The sequence below is a fragment of the Vanellus vanellus genome, assembly GCF_965231255.1.
Source record: "Vanellus vanellus genome assembly, chromosome: 1".
NCBI classification, from domain to species: Eukaryota; Metazoa; Chordata; class Aves; order Charadriiformes; family Charadriidae; genus Vanellus; species Vanellus vanellus.
In genome coordinates this window covers 118,790,499-118,815,335 of record NC_138905.1, presented here as the reverse complement: position 1 = coordinate 118,815,335, position 24,837 = coordinate 118,790,499, and the positions used below count along the sequence as shown (strand labels likewise).

General features: G+C 37.9%; 1 protein-coding gene across 6 annotated transcripts; it reads left to right on the top strand.

Moving 5' to 3' along the window:
• Positions 1-64: 64 nt before the first annotated feature.
• Positions 65-24,770, top strand: CRYZL1 (crystallin zeta like 1). Of its 6 annotated transcripts, none has more exons than XM_082490438.1 (15): positions 681-720; positions 1,132-1,200; positions 1,591-1,662; positions 4,519-4,596; positions 5,142-5,214; positions 5,855-5,899; positions 10,096-10,164; positions 12,294-12,427; positions 13,228-13,339; positions 17,891-17,911; positions 19,036-19,134; positions 19,883-20,004; positions 20,488-20,593; positions 22,277-22,322; positions 23,089-24,770. In XM_082490438.1, the coding sequence occupies exons 2-15, from the start codon at positions 1,156-1,158 to the stop codon at positions 23,186-23,188; spliced, it is 1,122 nt and encodes a 373-aa protein (XP_082346564.1). In that variant the 5' UTR covers positions 681-720; positions 1,132-1,155; the 3' UTR covers positions 23,189-24,770. The 6 variants fall into 6 exon arrangements, with proteins under 6 accessions (XP_082346567.1, XP_082346566.1, XP_082346564.1 ...); XM_082490437.1 differs by having other exon boundaries at positions 17,888-17,911; XM_082490442.1 differs by having other exon boundaries at positions 17,888-17,911; positions 20,488-20,596; positions 22,276-22,322.
• Positions 24,771-24,837: the final 67 nt, after the last annotated feature.

Here is a 24,837-nt window from a genome sequence, read left to right as displayed (position 1 = left end):
AGACCGGGAAAAACGCAAGGACCCGGCCTCCTGCGGCCAATCCGGGCTCGGCCAGGCCCGCTCACGCGCAGGGAGTGGAGCCGGGGGACAGGAGGGAGGGGGCGGCTGAGCTCCCACCTCACCTCCAGCGGGGCGGCCGACCCCTTTACTTTACATAAGGGTAACTTAAGGCGGCGTCTCTTGCTTCCCTCACACCCTCCCACCCCCGGCGGCATCCCGGTTGCCGGCCCCGCTCCCGAGAGGTCACGGGCGGTGTAAGTCCGCCGGGCGGGGACGCGCAGCCTGCTGGGCCGCGTAGTCTGGCACGCCGCTGGGGAGGGGGCACGTATTCTCCCGCCCTCTTTCTTATAGCGAGCGACAGCCGCCGTAGCCAATCCCGCCTGCGCTTTTATGCCGAGTGGCGGCCACTGTGGCCAATCACGAGCTGGCGTAGGCCTCTCTGGCCGGTGGGGCGGGGCGGTGCCCGTGCTCGCCGGAGGGCGCCGAGGTGGGAGTACGGCGGAAGTAACGGTTTGTCATGGCAACCGCCGGTCGCGGGGTGGCGGCGCTTCCCAGGGGCCGCAAGTGCGTCGTCTCGGCCCCCGGGGGCTCTTTCCACCGGGTGCCTGGAGTGGAGCCCTTCCCCTTTGAGCGTCGTCTCTGCGCAGGTTTCCTCCGCGCCTGGCTCTCGGCGGGCGCTGAGGGGCTGCCGCGGTTGACACGGTGCGGAGGCGGGCGCTGGTGAGGCGGTGGGCTTTTCAATCCCCTCTCCCCAGCGCCGAGCTGGTCTCCGGTGTGCACCGGAACAATAGCAGCAGCGTGGCCGGTGGCACTAAGGGAAGCGGGGGCAGCTAGGCAGCTGCCCTCGGGGACCGTCTGGGCGCTGAGGCCGCAGCGCGCCGAGAGCTAGGCCAAGTGGCCGGGCACCGCCGAGCTCGGGGCTGGGCCGGTTTGGGCTGGGCCCCGGCTGCCGCGCGCTCTGCCTTTATGAAACGCGAGGTGCTTCAGGGCGGTGCCTTTAACTTTAGGCGTGCCCTGAGGTGTTTGTGCTGGCTGCCAGAAGCAATATAATGGTTTTCTGCTTCTCTACTCTGTGCTTTTCTTTTTCCTGTAACTTGAAGCGAGTTTTTTTTTTTTCTCTCTCTCCAAAAGGCTCTTGTTTATTGAGGACATTTTATGCGGAGTTGGGAGAGGAGACCAACAACCCTTTTTAATAAAGTCGTAAGCAAGGTTCCTTGTATTCCCGCACAGGTTATATTGCCTTTTGCGCTGCCTTTGTCTGAGCTAGTCAAATTGTGTGCCTTCCAGCCTGGGTGTTAAACAACCCATCTACTGCATTGGACAATTGATTGGTAAATCCTGTGTATCATTCATTGCCTTTTGACGTACATCCTCAGTCCCTAGGTTTTTCTATGTTATTATCAACAATATTGATGTAACCTGTTGCAGGTGACACTGTATCTGCTTTAGAACTTATGTTGGAAGGACTCATAGGCCCCGTGTTGCTTGCAAGCAATTGCTGTTCTGCTTATAAAGCAACAAAGCTTTAGTTACTTGCTTGCTCTATAGATACTGCATGTATTACAGTTTGCTTGCTGTGTCTTTTTTCAGATCACTATGAAGGCCTTGTATTGTCAGCAGAATTCACCTGGAGAGGAAATGACATTTGTCTTCCAGGAAAGAGTGAGTTCCGATCATAATAGTACTATTAAATCATTCAGTGGAAGAAGAGAGTGTGGCTGAATGCCACGTGGGAATTGAAATGCCTAATTCTTCTGTAGACTTAAAAAAGAACTGGTGTAATCCTTGTCCATACAGGCAGGTAAATGAAAGTAGGGAAGGTGTATTTTACCAGCGTCATGCAGCGCTTGGCAAGACCAGTGCTAGAGTTCTCTGTGCAGTTTTTGTGACCATATTTTAAAAGCAAGTTTTGCAGGCGTAACAAATGAACTCTGGCTTCATATGGATTCGCATCTCCTGGTTGGATTTTCTGGTCACTGAAAAAGTAGAAATATAGCTTGAGAAATTTATCATGTTTGGAGTGTTCCTACCATTATTTTCTTTCTTCTTATGAGTTCTTTGCTCTTAGTGAGGATTGAGATCACAGTGAAGCCTTTTTCTTAGAGGCATTTATAAGTCTTCTTTGTCTAGCTCCCTATTTTCCTACAACTTAAAGGAAGAACAAGACAACTCTGTTAATTTAGCTGAAACTATTGTGCTAAAGAGTCTTATCACTTGGATGTAAACATTAATTGGATACATGTGTACACATGAGCCTGTGGCATTAGGCTAAAATAGGATATGAGTGAGTGCATATTGATGCAGTGTGGGTGTCTGTACAGGAGAAGAATGCTTACATGGTTTTGAGGATCTGAACCTGTGTTCTTAAATCTCTTATAGGTACAAAATAAATTACTATAGATACCTCTGTATACCTGTGTGATGTAGATAACTAAATATACCTATGAGCCATATATCAAAATGAAACGGTATCGTACTGGTGAGAATCTTGCTTTAGCAGCTGCAAAGTCCCAATAATGAAACATATCTAACAAACTGCCTGAAGAAAAGGATGCAATGAGATGAGTGACTTTGATACTACCAATGTGCATATTCATGGAGCAATCTTAGATCTACTTAAACTGATTGTGAAATTGTGCTTTTGCTGAAAAAGTTTGTTCACCTTTCAGCAGTGCATTTTTGTTCTCTCCCTTGTAATGGTTTTAGGAGCCATGTGGCTATAAGGTGAGCTGGATCAGCTTACTTATCCAGGTGAAAACCAGTAATTTGTTAGAAGTTAGTTCGCATTGTTGTGATGGCTCCATGATTGCTAGCTTCAACACAGAGGAGGGGATGGGAATATGTAGATGCTGGCAACAGGTGAGCCAGACAACTCTTGTACAGTCTGAGGTAAGCTAAAGCAGATCTTGAAACTGCACTCCCGTACTTGCCTATTTAAATCTTTTCAGCCAGGAACTGATTCTGCAGGTGTCTGTAATGACCAGCGCTATGGAATCATCATCTTAAATAGAAATAAATACTGAAAAAAGTGAGAAAAAGGAAAGCTAGTTGGCTAAGGAGACCTTAATAGAACAGTTGGTAGATTAAAAAAAGTCAGTAGCTTGGATGAAGAATTTCCATAGCAAACTTTCCTTATATGGTGCTTGGTCATTTCCTAATAATGACCTATTTAAATTAGGAAGGCAGGAACCAGTTCACAGCACAAACAGTTCATCGTCTCTTTTTGTTCTTAAGACTTGTATTCTTTTATAAAGAAAGGCAATTTTATTATGTGCATTGTAGCAGTGCTTAGGTTCATTGAGCTATGCATACCAAAAGGATAGTTCTAAAAGACAATATAATCTCAAATTTATATAAATTACATAAGTCCCTTAGATTCTGACTTTTTTTTTTTTAAACCAGAGATGCGGCATTCATATAGTTCAACAGTTTAATTGTTTTTCTGTTTTGTGGAACAAAGAGTGAGAACCCACTTTGGTTTGCTTGAGGAGCAGGAGGTCAGCCTGACTGGCAAAATGGCTTGAAATCTTAAAGGAACAGCATGTGTTTAACTCAGCTGGGGTGAGAAAAAGTTCAGCTGGATATTCCTTGGACAGAAGTTACTGTTCATGTTGCTAAGCCTAAGAGAAAAGCAACAGCTGTTTCTTGGGAAGAGTTTTTAAAAAAAAAAAAAAAATCAAAGAAAGCTTAAACACGAATATATCTTAACTTCAGAAACAGAAACAAAGTGCTCTCGTGACTTTCTGGTAAGTGTTTCAGTTCCAACAGACATCTCTGCTGCAGACTACATATAATATGGAAATACATCATTTTGCATCCAGTACCTGAGGTAGCTCTTCAACAGCTGTGTGGAGTCAGCAGTCCAGAACTCAACTTGGCTAATTAAATACTTCAAAGTAGCAGTACTCAACTACTTAAAATCATGTTAGATGTCAATCCCAAAACCAAAAGTTGAAATAGTAAGGGGAGGCTTCATTAGCAGAACACTTTTGTATGTGAGTTAGCCATCATTTGTGGGCCAACACCAATTCTTATCAGTGTTGTTTCTTTGACACTATCTGGACTACTCAGTAAGTTTGTCAGTACAGTACGTCAGACATCCATGTCAAAATTCTCTTAAAATTCTCCATCACTCTTGCAATATAGTTCTAATATTAAACATCTGCCTCCTTCTGCTTGTTAGACAGATTCTGGGGGGGTAATTACATACAAAAATTCTTTCAGATAAGGGTGTGATATTTAACTTGCAGAAAAAAAAAAAAACAATAGAAAAATAATGTCAGTGTCTGTTGAGGTTTAGTAATGTCTAGCAGTCAATTTGTAAGAGTAATATACATGTACTCAAAATGGTGTTGTAAATCCATTGTGATATCAGCTCCCTTTTCATTGAAAAAAAATTTCTTGTCCTGACAACAAAACACTCTGAGACTCTGGAAAAGTGCTTTCAGGAGCTTGAGAGGATCCTAACAGCACATTCACGTTACATTGTATAATGTAACATCTGTAAATTTGTCCTAGGAAAACCTTCCTCCTACAAGAGACAATGAAGTGAAAGTACAAGTTAGAGCCTGTGCACTGAGCTGGATAGATACAAAGGTATTTGCATTTTGTTTTGGGTTTGTTTTTTTTTTTTTCAATAAAAGCTAAAGATGTTTACAGTTTCCGTTGAAGATCTAAGCTAGGGCCTTAGTTGGTAATTGGCACAATTCCATTTATGCTGTCTGAGGATATGGCTTTACTGCTGAGAAAGATGGCACAGGATTGATGTGGTATTCTTGCATATCTCTTTAAATAAAAAGCACCTGTAATTTGGTTCCTAATTTATGGAGAAAGATCAGTTTTCATTTGTGAGTTCTCTTACAGTAAATCCTTTTTATCATCCTCTGCATGCTGACTTTAAGTCACAGTTTGGCTTGCTTGTTTGTAACTTTTTATTTTTTTTTATATGCTTCTAAATTTAAATACAGAAAATCAATGCAAAGGTTTTAATATTAATGAGGAATGTGTGTACTTTTTTCCCCCAGATAACATTTTGGTAATGGCCCAACTTTCTTACTGTGAATATCAAACAATGTAAAACGATAATACATATGCAAATTTTGAGCCTTAATAAGAATGTTGTAACTATTATTTTCATTTAGCTTCTGTCAGAAATCAAACTGGAGAAGGAGCTTCTACCTGTTGGTCGAGAAATTTCTGGAGTTGTATTGGAAGGTAAGTTAGTATAATTGTCTTGTGAAGGTATGGAGCAAGAATTAAGGTTTGGTAATCCAGCACAAATAAATACTGTTTGTATGGTACGCCTTCAATAGTAGGAACTATTTGCTTTCTTAATGAGGCTTCCCCTAAGTCAGTAATGACACTGAAATGAAAGTAAAAAAAGGAACTGAACTGTAATTCCTGAATATCTGTTCAGAGTTTAAAAAAAAATTGCGTGGCAGCTTTGTAAATAAAATATAGTGAGACCTTAAGATATTACCTGCTCGTGCTATAATGGATTTCAATTTATTTCTAAAAATCATTTGTTGGAATAGTAAAGACAAAATAACATTCAGGAATTTCAGTGGTGTTTCACTGACATATCCACCTTTGATGTGTAGTTTAAAGCCTGGCTCTTTCAAACACATACGCATGTGTGTACTTGCATGTAATTGTTTGTGGATGGGCTGCCAAAGTTTAGTGAATTAAACATTTGGGTTTGGTATGTACCCATTTAGTAGAAAAAAAAATCACTAGCAGGGTAGGTTTTTAGTCTTGTGAGCTAGTGATAATAAGTGCTTTCAAGTGCATGTTCAATTTCAGCTATAAACGTTTATCTTCATACCTTCTTTCCTCCTTTTCATATATTCCTGAGTTGGAAGAAAGGTAACCTTTTTTCAGCCAGATGATGAAGTGGTGGGTAAGTTAATGCTTGTTTGCCTTATCAACTAATACAATTAATAATCTTTTTATAAGGAATGGCTGAGGTTATAATCATTGTTAAATCTACAATTAGACCTATATTTTCAAAGACTCAACTAGTGTTGCATGAATAACCTCTTATAAATGAGAATTCTAGTCTAAAACTGTTCTCTTAGGGAAGTTTTTTCTTTATAAGAATGACAGATTATGTTAGCTGGGGATGTGAACTTCCATAGTCCTACTGCATTCAGCAAATCTTTAAGAATATAGACCTGGGTCCAATTAGCTGTGCGGAGTAAGTGTTCTAAAGGCAACCATCTGAATATATACACAATTATTTGTATTTATAACACCATCTTGAGGTAATTAATAGATATCTTTTGATTTCTGTGGGTGATACAAAGTCTAGGCTTATATTTCCTCCCTTCTTAGGATAGTATAAAAATATACTTTTAACGGCTGGTGGTGAATCTCTTCTTGAAGCATACTGAAGATTGTTCAGTTTCTTCTAAGTCATGTCGATTCCTCTTCAAGTAAAGAAATCGAGAGCGGTCCTAACTTAAACATGAAAGTAGGTTCACCAGTTCTACTGGATTTTCTGAGTTGCCAAAAGCAGTGCATGTACTCAGGTGTTTTGCTAAATATAAGGCCACATTTAAAAAGAAACACTGATTCGAGCAGCTCATTTTCCAGAATCTTTATTTTCTCTACACTGTAGAGTTCTCGAAAGTGGACTTAATTCCCCCCTAACTTAACCACAGGGAGATGCTTTGTGATTCTGCTATGACATTATTGTCAGAGAAGCCCCATCAGAAAGGAAAGTGGTAATCACTGTACTTTTTTTGTTTGTTTAAATCAGACTTCGATGTCAAAAATCACACAAAGTGTTTGGGGCTTTTCTTTTGCTGGTAAAACTTTGACAGACCTTTCATATCACTAGCTTAAATCTAATGGAATAAGATGTGTGATTATTATTATTTATTCACCACAGAAGGTGTAATCCTTTCAGCTGGGAGTTAATATTCCATTTTATGGGGTACAGAATCGGCTTTGGTTTGTTTAATAAAGTAGAACAGTTATGGCCAGGCATTTTCTGGTCTTGCATATGAATTAACTTTAAACTATGAATAGTATCATTATTGTGAACAGTATTGCTCATTTGGTTACATATCTTACTGGCATATGCTGCATCTGTTGAATATTTTAAAACAGTATTTGTGTTTCAATCACCTTCTGTTGTAGCTGAAGCAGTACAGTTTCGGTAAGTAGTTAGGGGGAAAAAATCCTCTGAAAATATGTCAGTGGACCTGAGAGGTCTAAGTGACATTCTAAATGGCTGTGGGAGGGTAGGCTTTTTTGTGAATTGGGACTTAATTCCATTCTTATTAATTCAACTATAAAATAAGTAGTTTGAATCAGCTGAGATACTTCAGAGTAAATCTGAAATTAAGGGAATGGAATCTGTACTTGGGTCATAAAAGAAGCAGATTCATTTTGTCTGAGACTTCTGTTGTCTGCATTTTTTTTTTTCTTGAATGCTGAATGTTTTCGAATGCAGGTACAGAAAAGTCAGAATTACATGTATGGAAATAGGAAGATACAGAAAACAGCATTAAATATTTTTGTCCCTAAAAGAAAGAAAATGCACTTTAAATACTGAACTCTCGTAGCATTCACTTTCAAACAGCTGTTCAACCTTATGCATCCACTATAGATGCTATAAAGACAAAAGATAGGAGCAAAATATTTCTATTTTGCTAAATCTTTCCTAACAAGCACACTTCCCGTTACTATTGCTGTGAGTTTATACATAGTTAACAAATGAGCAGATTTAAAAGCAAATGAGCTATTGCCAAATGTTTTGGTTACCTGTGTGTTTAATAATGCCAAACTGTCCCAAAATATACAATTGTAAAATTCAAGTAGAAATATTTTTCTGACAAAAAAGTCTGTACTTCTGTCAAAGTTTCCTTACTGAGTTTAACAGTAATAATATGGCAATACAGTCCTTATTTATGAATCTACTAATTTTCATGTAAGAATAGTACTGTACTCACTGGAAGTACTTGATGTGTTAAATCATTACTCTAGTCCTAAAATCATATCAAGAATTGTTTCTCATTTTTAAAGTTTTTCTCATCCTTCCTTAATCTTCCAGAGGAGATTTCTCTGTCTGTGTAGTATATTCTCTTATACATAATTGTTTGTTTGGTTAAGAAAAATACAGTAGTAGAACCTCAGACTAGCCAAAAATCTTTTGGTTTGAGATACATTCTTGACTTCCTTTCAGAGTTACAGTCAGTTTTATTTGTTGCTCTCAGAATCTTTTAGCAATCAATGGTGCCATGTTCCTCATTAAAATAAGTGCAGGGAAAAATATTCTTAGTGAGTTAAATTGGTACAAATACTTGGAGACATGAACCTAAATATAAATCTAATACCTGCTTAGATTTACTGGTGGTTAGCCAGTTTGCATGTCAGTTCTCCATATGCCCTGTTACTGAATACATAAATAATCAATGCACAAAAGCCCTATGCTATCTGGAGTATTTCTGGCATGTAAGGTGAAAAATCTAATTTTGTACTTGTCTGAAATACTTGATGTGTATACCATACATAAAATAAAGGTCTATACTTCATGTTGGAGCTTCAGTAAGCATTATGAGGTATACTAAGGGGCATAGTTCTTTAAGATGCCATATGTCTTTCCCTCAGTATAAGGATTATGCTTTTGTGAATGGTTTTAGAGACCCTGAAATCAATGTGAGTTGATGGCAATGTATAATGACTCCTTGGAGGCTGTCTTGAGTGTTAGGAGATAATGTGACTCGTTCCTGAACTTTTGTGTCTGTCAAGAAAAGGAATGTCTTCATGTATTATTCATTCTGTGTTTTGCCTTTTCTATAGTAAGCTGTTAGAAGTCAAACTGTTTTAAGTGCCAAGGCTATTTTAGTTTACTATAAGGCTATCTTTCTTAACATTTGAAATACGATATTGTATTAATCATCAAAATCCAAATGATACTTTAGGATAGAAGAGTTATTTCTTAGGGACATTCTTTCATATATGCTTATATTTTGTATGTTAAACTAAAGGATTAGAGGATGACTAAGTTATGAAAGTAAGACGGAGTTGACAGTGATGTTGTAAGAAAGTGTTCTGTTCTGAGATTCGTGCCCTTCTTGCATTATTTCCTAATTGCACAATAGCTGCTGTAGACAGCTACTTTAGACTTTTCATTAGCATTATTCCATAGATAAACCCTTGATACCTGCAGATGTATACAAGCACTGTAGGGTAACCATTTTTCAATGTGAATTGTGAAAGACTGGAAATAAGAGCCAAATTTGCTGAGGATTTTAAGCCAAAGCCCTTGCTTTGTTCTAAATGCAGTATAAGATTTGGATGGAAGAGGGAAGAAAATACTGTTTTACAGATAAAAAAGGGTACATGCAGCATTCAGAAGACTGATTGGATCCAAGAACCTACTGCTCGTGGATCTCCTTCCTTGTCCAGTGGAGGAAAAAAGCACTGTTATGACCTGGATGGATTTCTTTTTTTCTTCCCCCTGTTCTGTGTTTGCTTTCTCTGTCTTCCATGGGCGTTATTTTTCCTTCAGTTCCTCTTCTCTATTCCACCTTTTTAAAACTTACACTCACGTATTCTTGTTTGGTTTTCCTCTGCTTCTTTTTGTCTCCTTTTTGCTGCCTTTGCTAACAACACACTTAGAAGCATCAGGATGGAAGACTAGAGGTGTCTGTAGTGTGGCTTGGTCTGTGCCCATCTGCAATATGAGAGCTTGGATTTCTTCTTTGTTAGCCATGGCCTGGACTAGAAACAGGAGCACTCATCAGAGTGAGAGCAGTGTGAAATGAGTTCAGACATGACTTAACAAAAATTAAGCATGCCAGTAGCAAAAAGCACTCAGTAGTATCCCCATTCTTTCTCTCCCCAACCCCAAAATGCTCTTTGGAGCACCTTTGGAACCATCTTGTGCACTGTGCCCATAGAGATTACAGGCTCTTACCTTGCCAAGGTTTCTTAACTGGTCATAAACGTGACAAGAGGACAACTGAACCACAGACCAAGTGGGACTAGCAATTTCATTAGGAGCTTGTTTTGGTTATAATGTGTGCTTGTTTGAAATGAAAGGTCTATGTTAATTTTTTTTTTTTTTTTTTTTTTTTTCTTCAGGAATTTTGCCCCTGGATTCTGAAGAGTCTGGTCTTTGTGAAGTTGTTCTAGTTCATGAGCATTATTTGGGTACGTAGTTCATATATTTTGCTAATATATGCATTTACTGTATCTTTACACTTCAGTTTAGCTTTTCTAATAGGGATCTAATTAACTTGGACCTCTGGGCAAACTTGTTCTGTATAGCAACATTCAGACATTCTGTCTACTCCACCTGTTCATAGAAGTTTGAATACTGTGTACTTTCAAGGGCTTTTTCTTTGCTGTTATCACTTAATGGGTTAATGTTTTGCCTAAACCACACAAGCTGACTTTTCTTTTTTTTCCTCCTTTTTTCCCCCTTCTAGCTTCCCTTTTTGCTGCTTCATTGTCTTTCTACTTTTTCCTCACCTCATCTGTCACAAAATTAAATGAGGAGAAATTAGCTTTTTTCCTCACTTTAACTTAATCCAGGAATATCACTTGTGACTGAACTAACAGAGGGGATAAAGTTAGCAGACTAGAAGCCGGAGAGAGGAATTTTCAGGGAGTGAGGATTGGGGAAAACATAGTATTGAAATACTCTTTTCAATTATTGTGAGTTTCCAGCTCTCCCTTTCTGGGCATAGAGTACTTGAATGTGTAGGATGCTAAATTTGGGAATCTCTGCTTCTCCCAAGTTTGTTGTGTTACATTAAGCAAGCTATTCTTCTGCTCACATTAGTTTGTATTGTGTTTTTGTGACTGTCCATGAATTCGACCTGTGTAGTTATGAGGTGATTCCTTTAAAGTTGTTTATACCAAAACTAAATCCCTACTTTATTGTGTAAAATATTGTAAAATATCCTCTGTGTGTTTGGGGTTTTTTTATATATATGAGAGGTAAACAAGTATTATTTATGTTGTGACCTGTGCAACCTGCTGTAGGTGAACCTGCTCTGGGAGGGAGGTTGGACTAGATGATCTCCAGAGGTCCCTTCCAACCCAAACCATTCTGTGTGATTCTGTGTGACTTGTTTGAAGATGAAATCTTAATTAGCTATGACAGTGTTTGCAAAATAAGTCATGGACTCATGGAAATGAAAAAGTAAGGTTGATTCTTTCTAACACTTAAAAGTACAAATCAAGCAAAATGAAATGTAGAGGTCTGTGCTGCCTTATCACTATTTACAATAACTATAGGCAGAAATTATTTCTGACTTTATATTACCTTCAGTAGCTTGCTTTGTGCTAAGTAGTATGAACTGGCACACAAAGTGATGATGCTGATGATGATCCCTGGAATTCTTTTCCAGCACACTGATACATGATCCCAGTTGATTGCATTGCTTATGTTGTTTTATAGCTTCACCAATTCAGGTGAAACTGTCAGTTCTTATGCTTAAAAGGACAGACCAAACTTTTCCAGTCTTTTTCCTTTCTAGTGTGCCTCAAGAGGGTTGTGCTTACTTAGTTCAGTTCTGTGCTAGACTCTCAGCTGGGCTATGATGATTTTCTAGCTTAGTAACAAGGCCTCTGCTAAATCATGTAAATTGCTTACATTAAAAATGGTGTTTGAACTTGTGATTTCTAGTTAAGAGTATTTCACTAGTGTTACCTCCCCAGGCTTTTAAGCTTGTGGGTAGAATGGGAAAACTCTTAAGCATCTTGTACATAGAGACAACAGAAAACAGAGATGACAAATAATGTTATCTTGACCTTTATCTCTCTTAAAATGTGTTACAACCGCCACAAGCTGTTTATACCAATGGATTATGAAGTAAAAGATTGTAAACCATACAGAAAGAGAATTTAGGAGCTCATGGGTTGGAACTTGCATTGTATACTCTCTGCGTCAGAATTATCTTTGTGAAAAGAAGAGATCTCCTCAGATCATTTCTGTCAGGAGGTTATGGTAGGAAGTGTCTCTCCTTTTTTTTTTTTTTTTTTTCGTGCTTAAATATTGTATTTTAATTTGAACTTGCTCACAAGAGTGCTGCAACAATTGCCTTTTCCACTTTGACTCCATGTAGCTGACCTAACACTGCCATGAGTCACAACACTGGAATATTTCCTTTGTGAAGTATATCATAATTATACCTGTAGATGATTTGACTCTTGCAATTTTCTTTCGCGTTTTACAAATTGATGAAGTGTAAAAAATAATTCTGAGTGAAATGTCAGGGACTTGCTTTTTTTTCCCATCTGTTTTTGTTTGTTTGTTTTTTCCTCAAACTTAGTTCGTAAACCAGAAAAAGTTTGTTGGGTTGAAGCAGCTGGGACTGTTCGTGATGGTGTCCGAGCATACACAGCTTTACACTACCTTTCCCCTGTCTCTCCTGGAAAAACTGTCCTTGTAATGGATGGAGCAAGTGTAGGTAACAACTGTGCAATACTAACAATTTCGGAACAGAAAGATTACCTCTGCCATAAATAACTATCTTATCACCAGAATGATTGGATTTCTTACAACATACTAAACTTATCAAGCCTTGTATTTTACTCCTGGCAGTGCCATTAACTTAATGGATTAATAGGAAAGGCCCTCCCACATAAGATAGCGAGCCAAGAATACAGTCCTTTACATGTTGTGTGGGTAGTAAAGAGAAGTAGTTCTCTTCTGGTGTTGTACATTGACATTAAGCCCTCAGGTATAACTGGAGGAAAGTGCCTTGATTAGTTTTTTCCTTTCCCACCACTGCTTTTTAACTTGTCTTAGATATAAATAATTTCATTTGCATTACTGCAATCGTTATTGCTAATGAAGATGTGGAGCTTGCCTCAGCCAAGATTTGTTAATGTAAATGTGGCTGGGGCTTTTTCCTTGGTAGCACTTCTTCCTTCAACAAGCAATCAAGCCCAAAGCTACAAGTTGAAATTGCAGTTATGGTACTTGTATCACTTAAAGTAGAGCTATTTTGTTGAAGAGGAGAACTAGTTAACTCCTGAAAGTTTGTTCAGAGCTTCCCAGTCAATGAAAAGCATTTTTTGTCTCACTTGGAACAAAAGTAGATCTGTGAATATTCAAATTCTTGGTTCAGATGTGTTCTGTTGAAGGAGTAAGTTCATTTCTGGATTCTGACATCTCCTGTATGTCCTTTGCAATATAATCTTTCTTAAACTGCATCAAATTGTTGCTGTAAATAAATTCATCTACCTCTTTTTCTACTGCAGCCATTTGGTACAATAGCTATTCAGTTAGCACAACACAGAGGAGCTAAAGTGATCTCTACTGCATACAGTGTTGAAGATAAGCAGTACCTGGAGAGGCTTAGACTTCCTGTGGGTAAGCTATATTCTTCAGTGCTAAAGTTTACACTAAAGAATGTCTCAAAATATTTTTCTTTTTAGTCGAGACTTATTTCAGTAGCTGAAAACTGAAATACAAATTTATAAATAGTCTAATTAAATAGTTTTAAAATTTATTCTGTAATCTATAGGTATTTAGTTTCCGTTTCAGGTGTATTTAATGACCTTTTTATTCTTCAGTTAAATTGTAATGACTGTCTCTCAGTACTTTCCATCTCACATAATAGTGCTTGAGTGCTGGCTTTTGGCCTAACTACTCAAGAAGTCTTTTCATTTTATAAAATTGTTGCTTGTGAACAAGAAGAAAGCATTATTAAATCACCAGTATCGCAGTATGTAATCTAGGTACCTGAGCCAGAGTTCAGATTTAATCATATACTAGAGATACAGTATTCATCAGACTCAAATTACTTCTAATAGTATTTTATCAAGCTGTGTGGCAGCTCAGTTTCAAGTACTGTCATAACTGTAGCTGGATGCTCAAAGGCTCTGCATTTTCCTATTTTCCAAGTGAGCTTTGCATTAGATGTAATACTTGGATTCATCTATGACTTCTTCTGTTTCTTCTCTTCTATATTTACGTTTTGGGGGGGGGGGTCCCCTCAAAATCACAGAATCATAGAATGGTTTAGGTTGGAAGGGACCTTAAAGATCATCTAGTTCCAACTCAACTGACATGGGCAGGGACACCTCCCACTAGACCAGGTTGCTCAAAGCCCCATCCAACCTGGCCTTGAACACTTCCAGGGATGGGGCAGCCGCAACTTCCCTGGGCAATTTGTTCCAGTGCCTCACCACCCTCATAGTGAAAAATTTCCTCCTAAAATCTATTCTAAACCTCTCCTCTTCCAGTTTGGAGCCATTCCCCCCTTGTCCTATCACTACATGCCCTTGTAAAAAGTCCCTCTCCAGCCTTCTTGTAGGTGCCCTTCAGATACTGGAAGGCTGCTATAAGGACTCCTGGGAGTCTGCTCTTCTCCAGGCTGAACAACCTCAACTCTCTCAGCCTGTCTTCATTGGAGAGGTGCCCCAGCCCTCTGGTCATCTTCATGGCCCTCCTCTGGACCCGCTCCAACAGGTCCATGTCCTTCTTATGTTGAGGACTCCAGAGCTGGACGCAATATTCCAGGTGTGGTCTCATGAGAGCAGAGTATGGGGCAGAGTCGCCTCCCTCCACCTGGTGTCCATGCTTCTTTTGATGCAGCCCAGGGTACAGTTGGCCTTCTGGGCTGCGATCACACATTGCCAGGTCACATTGAGCTTCTCATCAACCAACGCCCCCAAGTCCTTCTCCTCAGGGCTACTCTCAATCCATTCTCCAGTGCTATTTGGACCATGGGAAAAGACTTTTATGTAAAAGCTACTAGCACCTTTCCTGATGAAACTTTTTCTTATTCCAATGCTGCAGAGTGGAGGAAAGCAGAATTTTTCTTTATTCAGACAGTTTTAAAATGGCATTGCAAAGTCCAGTTTGATTTTAGCCCATGAACTTTGCTGTACAGTGAACAGAAGGTTAAAACTAGTGTCTGATACTTCCTCCTCAAAATGCAAAGACTGCCCCAGTATAATCACCAAGTTTTTTTCAGTGTATGATTTTTGTTGTCATTCAAAGAAGTATAAGTAAGAGTAGCTGTGTCTCTTAAGAATATCTTTGGGGGGAAAGCATTGTGTAGTCAGTTATCATGTCTACATATATTACAGTCACATCAATCAAAATGTATATGTGTTAAGAGGAGATCCGATTAAAAAGATAATGTCAAGGTTAACTGTCCCTGACTCTGATTCCTTTCTCATTTGTTGTTTTGCATAGTAATATTGTTAGCAATCTTGGCTTTCGAAATGGAGAATAAAAGAAGTTTTCAAATGTCCTCTCTTGTTCTTAGTGACTCACTAAAATCAGGCATTTCTGATATGCAGGTGCACATAGTATTGTCCTTGTGTTCTCCCTGCTGGCTCAAGAATAGTAAGCTAGCAGAGGGATGAAATAAGCCAGAGAGCTGCTCTTTAGACACAGAGAGAACAGAGTTCTTGTCAATTTTAATTCCTTTCTGGCTCCCGAGAACAGAACTGGCAGTGGAAGCACAGAGACAACACAGTCTGCATGTGCATTCTGGGGCTGCACGTTCACACACATCTGCAGTGTTGGGGAGTGATTCACATCCAGCCTACCAAGTGAGCATTTAGCTCTTCCAGTAGTGGCTTTGGAGTGCTGATAATGCAGCAGGAAGTGGAGTGTCGTGCAGAGGTTATTACACAAGAGCAGGGAGAAAAACATTTTTTTGCTATCTGACCTTAATGATCTCCAACAGGGAACTGCAAAGTTTTGTGTTGAAAAAGTAATAATTTCTTCTAAGACCTGGCAGACTTATTTCTCTAGGATTCTATATTACCTCTATTTTTTTGCAACTTCACAAAAAAAGCTATTTTTTCCTTTTCTTATTTCAGAAGTCTCTTTTTACTGTAATAGCAGACATTACAGATATCAGAACATAAAGCATTTTTGTGAATGCTGTTGATATTAGAGATTTGTTACACCAGCTGTAACACGGTAAAGGAGTAAATACAAAAGACCTAATCCTTCACTTTGTAATATTTTATGGGTATATTTTGCTAGTGATATGAAAACTTTATTAGCAAAGAAAGGACTTTACAATTAATTTTATTGTCATAGTCCTGTTAGCACATATGAATATGACTCTGGGTTGCTTGACATATTTACTTTTTGCTGGTGTTTTTGTTACACGAATGTTAATATAAAATAAATGCTCTAAATAACCCAAGCATAGCTAGCTAAGATGGCTTCTGATGTCTGTGGGTGGAGGCTTTTTCTGTTTTGTGCGTGTTTAGTGTTTTTTTGTTTAGTCTTTAGCAAGAGCCTATCATTTGTCAATGACCAGCAGTTTGTGTTATCAGTGTATAGCATAACTAGCTGATTCATAAATGGCTGACATAACCATCTCTTGCAGTGAAAAGGCCATTGCTTATATTGCTCATATATGTTCTTGTTTTACAACAACAGGAGTTTAGTTTAGCAGTTTTGCAAATGTTTGTGGAACATAAACATTAGGGGGGGAATTTAATTGCAACTTTACTTCAAATAAACACACAACCTGGGTACAGAATTAAAAAGAGAAAGAGTGAGTGTGAAAGCAAAAAGCCACTGTTTTTGTGGTTTGGGTGGGGGTTTTTTTTTGGTTGGTTTGTTTTGTTGTTGTTGTGTTTTTTTGTTGTTTTTTTTTTTTTTTTTTAATAAATACGATTCCAGTGCCTGAAGTAGAAGTTCTTGTTCATGTTTAAAGATTCATATTTAGATCAACAGGATGAGGTCTTTGCACGTCTTCAGTAACCTCTAGAGGAAATATAATAATACTATGAAGGAGAGGACTATAACAAATTTTGAAATTTTAATGCCTATGTTTCTGACTAGAGACAGAATACTACATAAATAATGTGACAAGTTTCTGTTACAGAATAGAAGAAAAAAGTGTATACATACAAACATATATATTGCTTCTGTTCCCTAGGTTACCCCTTTCTTTGTTTGGTTTGTTGTTAGATTTTAATTTTTTTTTAAAACCACTATTGAGCTTTCAGTGGATACGTTTCTGGTAAGAACTCATCAGTGATTTCATGGCACTCTCAAGCATGTTCAATAAACCAAGTAGCAGATCTTTTGTATGACAGTTTTTGAACTCTGTAGCTGAACTTACTGGGTGAGAGTAAACTCTAGAAGCAAGTTGTGGAAACACTGGTATTTCTACTTCTCACCACTAGTGAAAGAAGAAACTGAAGCCTTCTTGCCAGTGAGAATAATGTTACTTAAGAAGTTGTGCAAGTCAAAGAAGAAAGAAACTGAACCAATTTCCAAATGTTTTGTGAGAAATTTTGCATAAAGGATTATAGAAAACTTTATTATCATTTGTTGCTCAGCCTTTTACACAGTGGAGAGAAATTGTTACAGCATTTTGCTAGGAAGGAAATTGATGTCAATTTTGATGAGTACTGTTTGAACTGAAATTTTTGCTAAACAGAAATCAGAAAATACTCAAACTGACTAAACTATTGCCTGCCTTTTTGATAGTCAGGCTTTGAGTCTATTAAATCAGCATTATTCTCAAAAAGTGAAACTATTTGCAGAAATTTTATACCCTGTCAAATTGCTGTGTTAAGAAAGAACTTTAAACTTCTTGACTGAAGAAACCAATAGGAAAAGGATATTATGGGGTTTTATTTGCATACAGGGAATGTGACTATCATTGTTAAATTAATGTGACATCTTTATTACATTATGACCATGTGTGTTCTCTTTAGCCAGATAATTTGACTTCAGTGGAGAAATTGAATGATTGACCTAAGAGTTTGAATGCATCTTATGATATGATTGAAAGGGGGGGGGAAACCACACACAAAAACCAAAACCAACCCCAAAGCATTAACTGAGTATTTGTTAATATTCTTTTTAATGACCAGTTTCTTGCAATTTTTCTTCTCTCCTTTCTTCCCACCCCCTGTCATTAAATTCAAGAAGGTATACGGCAACCTTTAGTGGGTAAGTACACATTGAAAATTTGAGTTTAATCCATTACGCTTTGAAAATGTGCCTCCAAATTTATTTGACATTATTTCAATTATCATTTTGCTGAGAAGTCTTTGGCCTGTTTAATTTCTAAATGTTTGTACTACCTCATAACTGAGAAACAAAACTAAAAACCTTAACTGCTACTTCTCTGCCCTAGTTATTCCTGATTCTGTGGTTTATAACCATCTCTCTCTATATATGGTATCACAGATGTGTAAGAAGAAAATGTATTAGTAACTTTCAGTTCAGAAATATTTCAAGAGGAAATGTAAATACTTCTATCTAAATATTTACTGACCCAGAGAGCCATTTAGAGGTTAAACACATCCAGAAAGTAATATATTAAGAAGTTTATCCATGCTGTGAGATAAGTAATGATGTCACTAAGCATTGTTTTAAACAAAAGATGGTATAATAAGATTCAAAGACTTCTTGGAATCATAAGAAAAGTCAAGTCAGTGACTGAATTTATTGCTTTTTTACATGTTTACTTCTGACTTGCAAGGGGAGAGAGGGCTCCATGCCAGGGAGAACAGGTTTTTGTTTCCCACTATGATGTGGAAGCAAGGGAAGGGCTCTGCGAAGGACTGGCAGGAAGTGGTGATTTTTATGGAGAGTAAGGGAAGAAAGCTGTGCTTGGAAAACTCTCCCAAAGCATTGCTGCTGTGGTTATTTGATAGATAATTTGAAAGTTGGCAGATGAGAAATAAGGTGCCGCCTTATCTTTTCACCACTCCCTTCTGCTTCAATAACATGGCTAGTCACTAGTCGCTCTAGAACTTGCTATTTTTGAAGTCACTTTGGAAAAGAAGAAAAGCAAAGAATGAAATTACAGAAGAATTTCTAATTCTTGTAGGAGCATACTTCATCCTTTGTGAGCTAAAAAGACTTCTGAATTTTACTGCTGCATTAAGCTAATAGATATTTTTGGTGTTGATCTTGCAGTGTATTGGAAAATGAAAAAACTATTGGCTAGGTTTTTTTTATTTAGCTGCAAACTTGTAATACTTTCAGAAACTAGAAACTTTCTGTTCTGCTATGAATCTAAACTCTACATTTTTACTGTAATTGACTAAATATACCGCTCTTTCTAGCTAGAGTGATAGACGTGTCCAATGGAAAAATAGATGTTGCGGAAAGCTGCTTGGAAGAAACAGGTGGCCTGGGAGTGGATATTGTTCTAGATGCTGGAGGTATGTAACTGATGAAAATCTGGTCTTCAGAGCGCCATTAGGGTTTTGGTTGTGGTTTTTTTTTAATTATCCCCAAGTAATCTAGGTGGAGGCTGCATCACTTCAAACGATTACAGTTAGTTGCTTGTTCCTGTTCAATTTTATGTATGTATCTTTACTCAGTAGACCTCCTGCAGCAAGATCTCTTTAAGATCTCCTCATACCACCCTCTAGTGGAAGCATCTAATACTATTAGTCATCTGCTAAATTTGTCTGAAATTTTCCTCTATTTAAAACTGAAAAGAAAAAAATGTGTTTAAAGAGTAGAGCTGTGACATCATTTTTTATGCTCCCTATTTTAACACAAAAATTACACCATAGTCACCAGTACTGTCAACGTGTATTCTAAAACAATTGTAACAATTGAAAATTGTCTGAAGTTACTATTTTTAGCTGAAATAATCAAAGAACTTATTAGAGTTCCACTGAAATGTGTTAAAAGAAATGTATATTGAATTTCCTAAATCTTCTACTTTCTCAGATATTCTCATGTGATTAACAGCATAATTAAATTGTAGTGCTGTTCCAGACAGCCATCTTTCATTGTGTGTATTCATATGCGTATATTGCAACTCATTTGTATCAGAAGACATAGGACTGTAAAGAATCCCAAAATATGTGGTTTTCAGTACAGGACAAGATGGACATTTCTTTCTGAACGGAATTTTCTTCTGAGCTCAAACAAATTTGTTCTTCCCCCTCTCTCCAGTGAAATTATATAGTGCTGAAGATGAATCAGCTTCAAAATCACAGTTGCTGCCTCACAAGCATGATATCATTACTCTTCTTGGTGTTGGGGGACACTGGATAACAACAGAAAAATATCTTCAGGTAAAGACAGTGTGGCAGTAAGTTAGTTTGTACCACATTATATACATGGATGTGTCTGAGCTTCTGTCATGGCTGAACGGTTGCCCACTGATAAATAACATCAGTTTTCACTTAAGAAAACTTTCAACTCCACAAAATGGGAACTATATGGCATTAATTTTTTTTTTTTTCCTTTGGGACAATTTTGGGGCTGTCTTCTCTAAGATGATAGTAAGTTATTTTAATAGCTTGGCTGTGTTGACAAAGTTTAAAGGAACTATTTTGTTTGGCTCAGGGTATTAAACTTTGAGAAGGCAGAAAAGTGTCATTTAAATCTGTAAATATTATAAGTTCGCTAAGTTTTAAGAATGGGCAAGGGGTGGGTTTTTGTTTGGTTTGTTGTTTTTTTTTAAACCATCAATATAAAATAACCATTGAGCCTTTTTTTTGTTTTAAATATATAGGAAAGTATAACTAAATGTCATTTTTCTTCATTTGTTTAAGCTGGATCCTCCAGATAGCCATTCCTTGTTTCTTAAAGGAGCCACAGTCTCCTTTCTGAATGATGAGATATGGAACTTGTCCAATATACAGCAAGGGAAGTATCTCTATATCCTTTTGATGGTCATTTTGAATACTGACTGCTAATAAGAGTGGATGGAAATATATGCAAGAAACCAACTAATAGATTCTATTCTACTCAGTCATGTAACCACAGACTTAAAGGTCAGCACAGCTAAGCATACATACAGTATAACTAAAATATAACATACACTCATTGTTTTAAGCTAGTCTCTGCATTCCTTCTAAATAAATGTCTCTGCATGCTTCATTAAAAGCAGTGCTGAAATAGAAAACACATATTCTGGAGAAAATGCAATATTTTGGTTCAAGATTGAATCAATTAAAGATTTGATAATGTAAGTTTTTATATTATGCATATGACTTTGGAATTTTTTTTTTCTTTGGGGCAGTAGATGCATCATCTGTAAACCTTAATGCAATTAGTTTAAATGTAGAATATAAAATATTTTGGCTTCATAAGCTTTTCCTTATTTGCAGTGTTATGTACGTTAGAATTATTGAGCAAAGATGCGGGTGCTGGAAGAGGAATGCCGACTCCATTTGCATTATCTACATTTGGTCTTAAGCATCTGGACTCTGAGCTTGCTACTAGCATGACAGTTTTCACTGGATCACTTCAAGTAATGGAGGGTTTGTCTGTTTATGGCTTTAAGGAACCTCCCTGTGCTGTACTGCACTGCAGATTATGAGATCTGCTGAATCACTTTGGCAGTTTAGCAGAACGGCAGAGGCAGGTGAGGATTTAGTCATTATATTTGTGAAACGACTAACTGTACTGCAAGGAAGTCGTCCCCTCCTCCACTAAACTGCAAAGTAGATTAGCCAAGGTCAGGCACACTAAGGAAATATTTATGGGATGCAGGTTATCATGAATAGTTTTATAGTTTGGTATTTCTGTTGAATGCTTACTGAGTAATTATTCACATATAAAAAGTAAGCTGACTAAACAGTAAAGTTTCTTCTTTCATCTCCTGGGCTATCTTTAATAACAACAGCACATTTTATCACAACAGACTTTAACGTTGAAAGGAGAAATCTGCTTTTTTGTATCTGTGTATCTTGAGAAATTTTTGAGCATATGGCATTAATATCATCTGGAGAAATTGCAAGGTGATCACTTTTTAAAATGGCTTGAGCTTCAAATATTAACCAGATTGCTCTTAAAATGAAGAAAGGAACTTTTTTTTTTTTTTTAAATTTCATATAAAGCCTAAATACAGCCTCATCTTTTGCATTGTCATGAATGTTAGCCATTAACTCAAAGATCCCTTACAGATGCACAGTGGTGCTCCAAGAATTTACGGACTCTATGTTCCCAGCTTTATTTTGATTTTTACCTCAGATGTCTATATGAATAGTAGGGATAGTTAAGTGGTACCAAAGTCTGGCATCTTCACTCTGCACAAAAAAATGCAATTGCCGTTCTGATTGATGAATGTTGTACTAGTGTGGGCTGCATTTTGTCAGTCTTAACCCTTTTGCTTTATTTTTCAAAATTCTGTTTTCCGTATTTCGTCTCTGCATACTACTTCAGGAAAGGAGGTTTCTGATATATAACAAGTGCATAAATCTGATCGAAAGATTGGAATTAAGGTTAATTTTCATTTTGCCTTGATCCTGCTGGTTTCTTATCAAGAGAGGGTGCTTGCCAGCAAACATGATTATAGAAGGCTTTATCTGTTGTTACCTTGACAGTCCTCTTAGATACCCATCTTAGAAGATATAATGGAGAAATTATCAAGCAGCATTTTCAGGTGAGCAATGTGATCTTTTACATTTTTTTATTTTTTTTTTTAAATTCAGCATTAGAAGTAGAAAGCTCTTGCAAAAAAAAAAAAAAAAAAAAAACAAAAAAAAAACAACAAACTATTGCAAATTTATATTGGGATGCTCAGGAAAAGATACCAGACATATTTTATATGGAACACTTTATGGACTATTTCTTTTTATAGCATAGCAGGATAAGCACAAGAAAATTTTTGGTAAAACCCATGATTTTGCTGTGGCATATACTATGTCAACATCTAACAGAGGCAGCACAGTTTTTTTTTTTTCTTGGTGGAGGAAGAGCATGTATCTGAGAGCACGTATGCTGAGCAGCCGCTCAGCAGTGTGTCTGATTGAAAAATAGTGTTCGCTGTAAAAGATCATATGTCTGTCTAATATTCCTCTGAGAAGAGTGACAGCTTCACTAGATATGAAGAGTCACATAATGAGGTGAGAATGGAAGATCCTTTCTCTTAATGCAAGATAACTGTATTGCTGTTGAGCAAAAGCCTAACCACCACCACCTTTTTTTCCCCCCCCCGTAAGAAGGATATCATTTAATTAACTTCTGTTTCCTGTTTGCTCTAGGGCTCTTCCCTTCTTCTGTGAATCCAAGCAAAGCTATAAAACTTTTATTTTGTTTAAGGAGCAAAGTTTACATAGTGAAAGTAAAGTCTATAGCAGTAGTCCTGCAATATTTCTGTTGATCTGAGCATGCTCACCAGACACTTTTGACCTATTGTTCCATTTTAGGCCTCAGCTGGATGAACCAATCCCATTGTATGAAGCCAAAGTTTCTATGGAAATAGTTCAGAAGAATCAAGCAAGAAAAAGACAAGTCATCCAGTTCTGACACACAATTTCCTGGTTTCTAAGCCTGTGGAAGATAAAGAAATGTAATGTATTTGAGAAGTAAATTAGTGTACACTTTCAAATAATTCTGTAACCAGTCTTTAAACATATTTTGTACCTCAGCACAAATGGTCTGTGAAGGTCCTGTGACTTCATTTTTTTTTTTTTTTTTTTTTTTATTCAGTTGAGCAGAATGTTCCCATCAGCAGCTTGTAAAGAGGCAGGCTTGACAGACAAATCTTGTCTGCACTGCCCCAGTTACAAATGTCAGTAACATCTACAGGAAAACTCAGTTTCTGTTGTTTTTCAACCATAAGAAATTAAAGGGGGGGGATCTGGTGTTTTTTATTAGTACTCCCTTCTCCAGCCCCTACCAATAGTCACCTTTATACTTACCTTTTGCTTTTGACTGCATTGAGACTGAGCACTCTCTGTGGTACACTTAGTCTTTAATCCACATATAACATTTATAATTAATTGAAATCAGCATTGGCAAGGACGGTGGAGGGGAAGGATATGATACAGTAAGAGTTCCCCCCCGAGTTGATTTTCTTAATTTTGGCAACCAGGCAGTAAACCTAGCGAATCTAGAGTCCATAAGCTGATACAGTCATGTCGCTCAGATGTTTGAGGCACTTTATGTATCTTGTTACTGTAATGTTATCTTTGTTGTCTTTCCAGTAAGACCCTTCTGTGCTGTGCACTTTCACTTCCCGTCTTTTTAACCTCAGTCCTATGCCAAGCACAGCTCAAATCTGTTTATCCAACGTCCTCTGTTACCATGCAGTCAGGAAGAAACTGCTGCTTTTCTTTCTTCAAAGCATGTGGCTTCCTACTTGCTCATATTTGAGAGCAAAAGTATTTTTTCTGTTCTACTGTGCTACTCATTTTCACTGTGTGGGTGGCTCCAACAGTAGACACCAGCACTTCAAACCTGTGTCAGAAGTTGGAACATTTGAGTGAAAAATGGATTATCTATAACCATGGTTAATGTGTCTTCTATCGTTCAACGGAGTTGTAGTAGGTTCTTGATAAATGATGCAAGGGAAGCCTATAAAAGCATGAGTAAATCTTATTTTACTACAAGTGTGATGTAACACAGTCTTGAAAGTGATGCTTTTATGCAGGAGTGAGTCCTGTTAGTTTGACATTTATTCTGAAGCTTTGCACCCAACTGCTTATTTTTTCCTGAGGTTGTTCATTTTAGCTTAAATGTTTGGAAAACGAAGGAGGTCAGAGGAAACAAATTAAGAGGTTAAAAAAATACTGTTTGGTAAAACAGGAACAACCACTGACAAAACCCACAGAATAAAACATCTTTATAGTACAGTTTTTATTTTACTACATCTTTTGCCAGCAGGTATGTTGCTCCTCACTACGTATGCAGCTGCCTTTTGACCCCCCCTGTACAATGGACGAAGGGGGGCTATTGCTGCGGTGGTCGTAGTCTTTCAGCCGGACCAGGCTGAAAAGCAGCACTAACACTTTTTTTTTTTTTTTTTTTTTTTTTTTTTAAATTTACTGGCCGAGGCGGGGTGGGGTGAGCGGCTGACGGCAGCAGCTCGGAGGCGTCTCCTCACGGTCCCGCCGTTCCCGCTTGGCGGGCGTCGGGGGAAATGGCGGCCGCCGCCGCCTTCTTTCCCCTCAGCA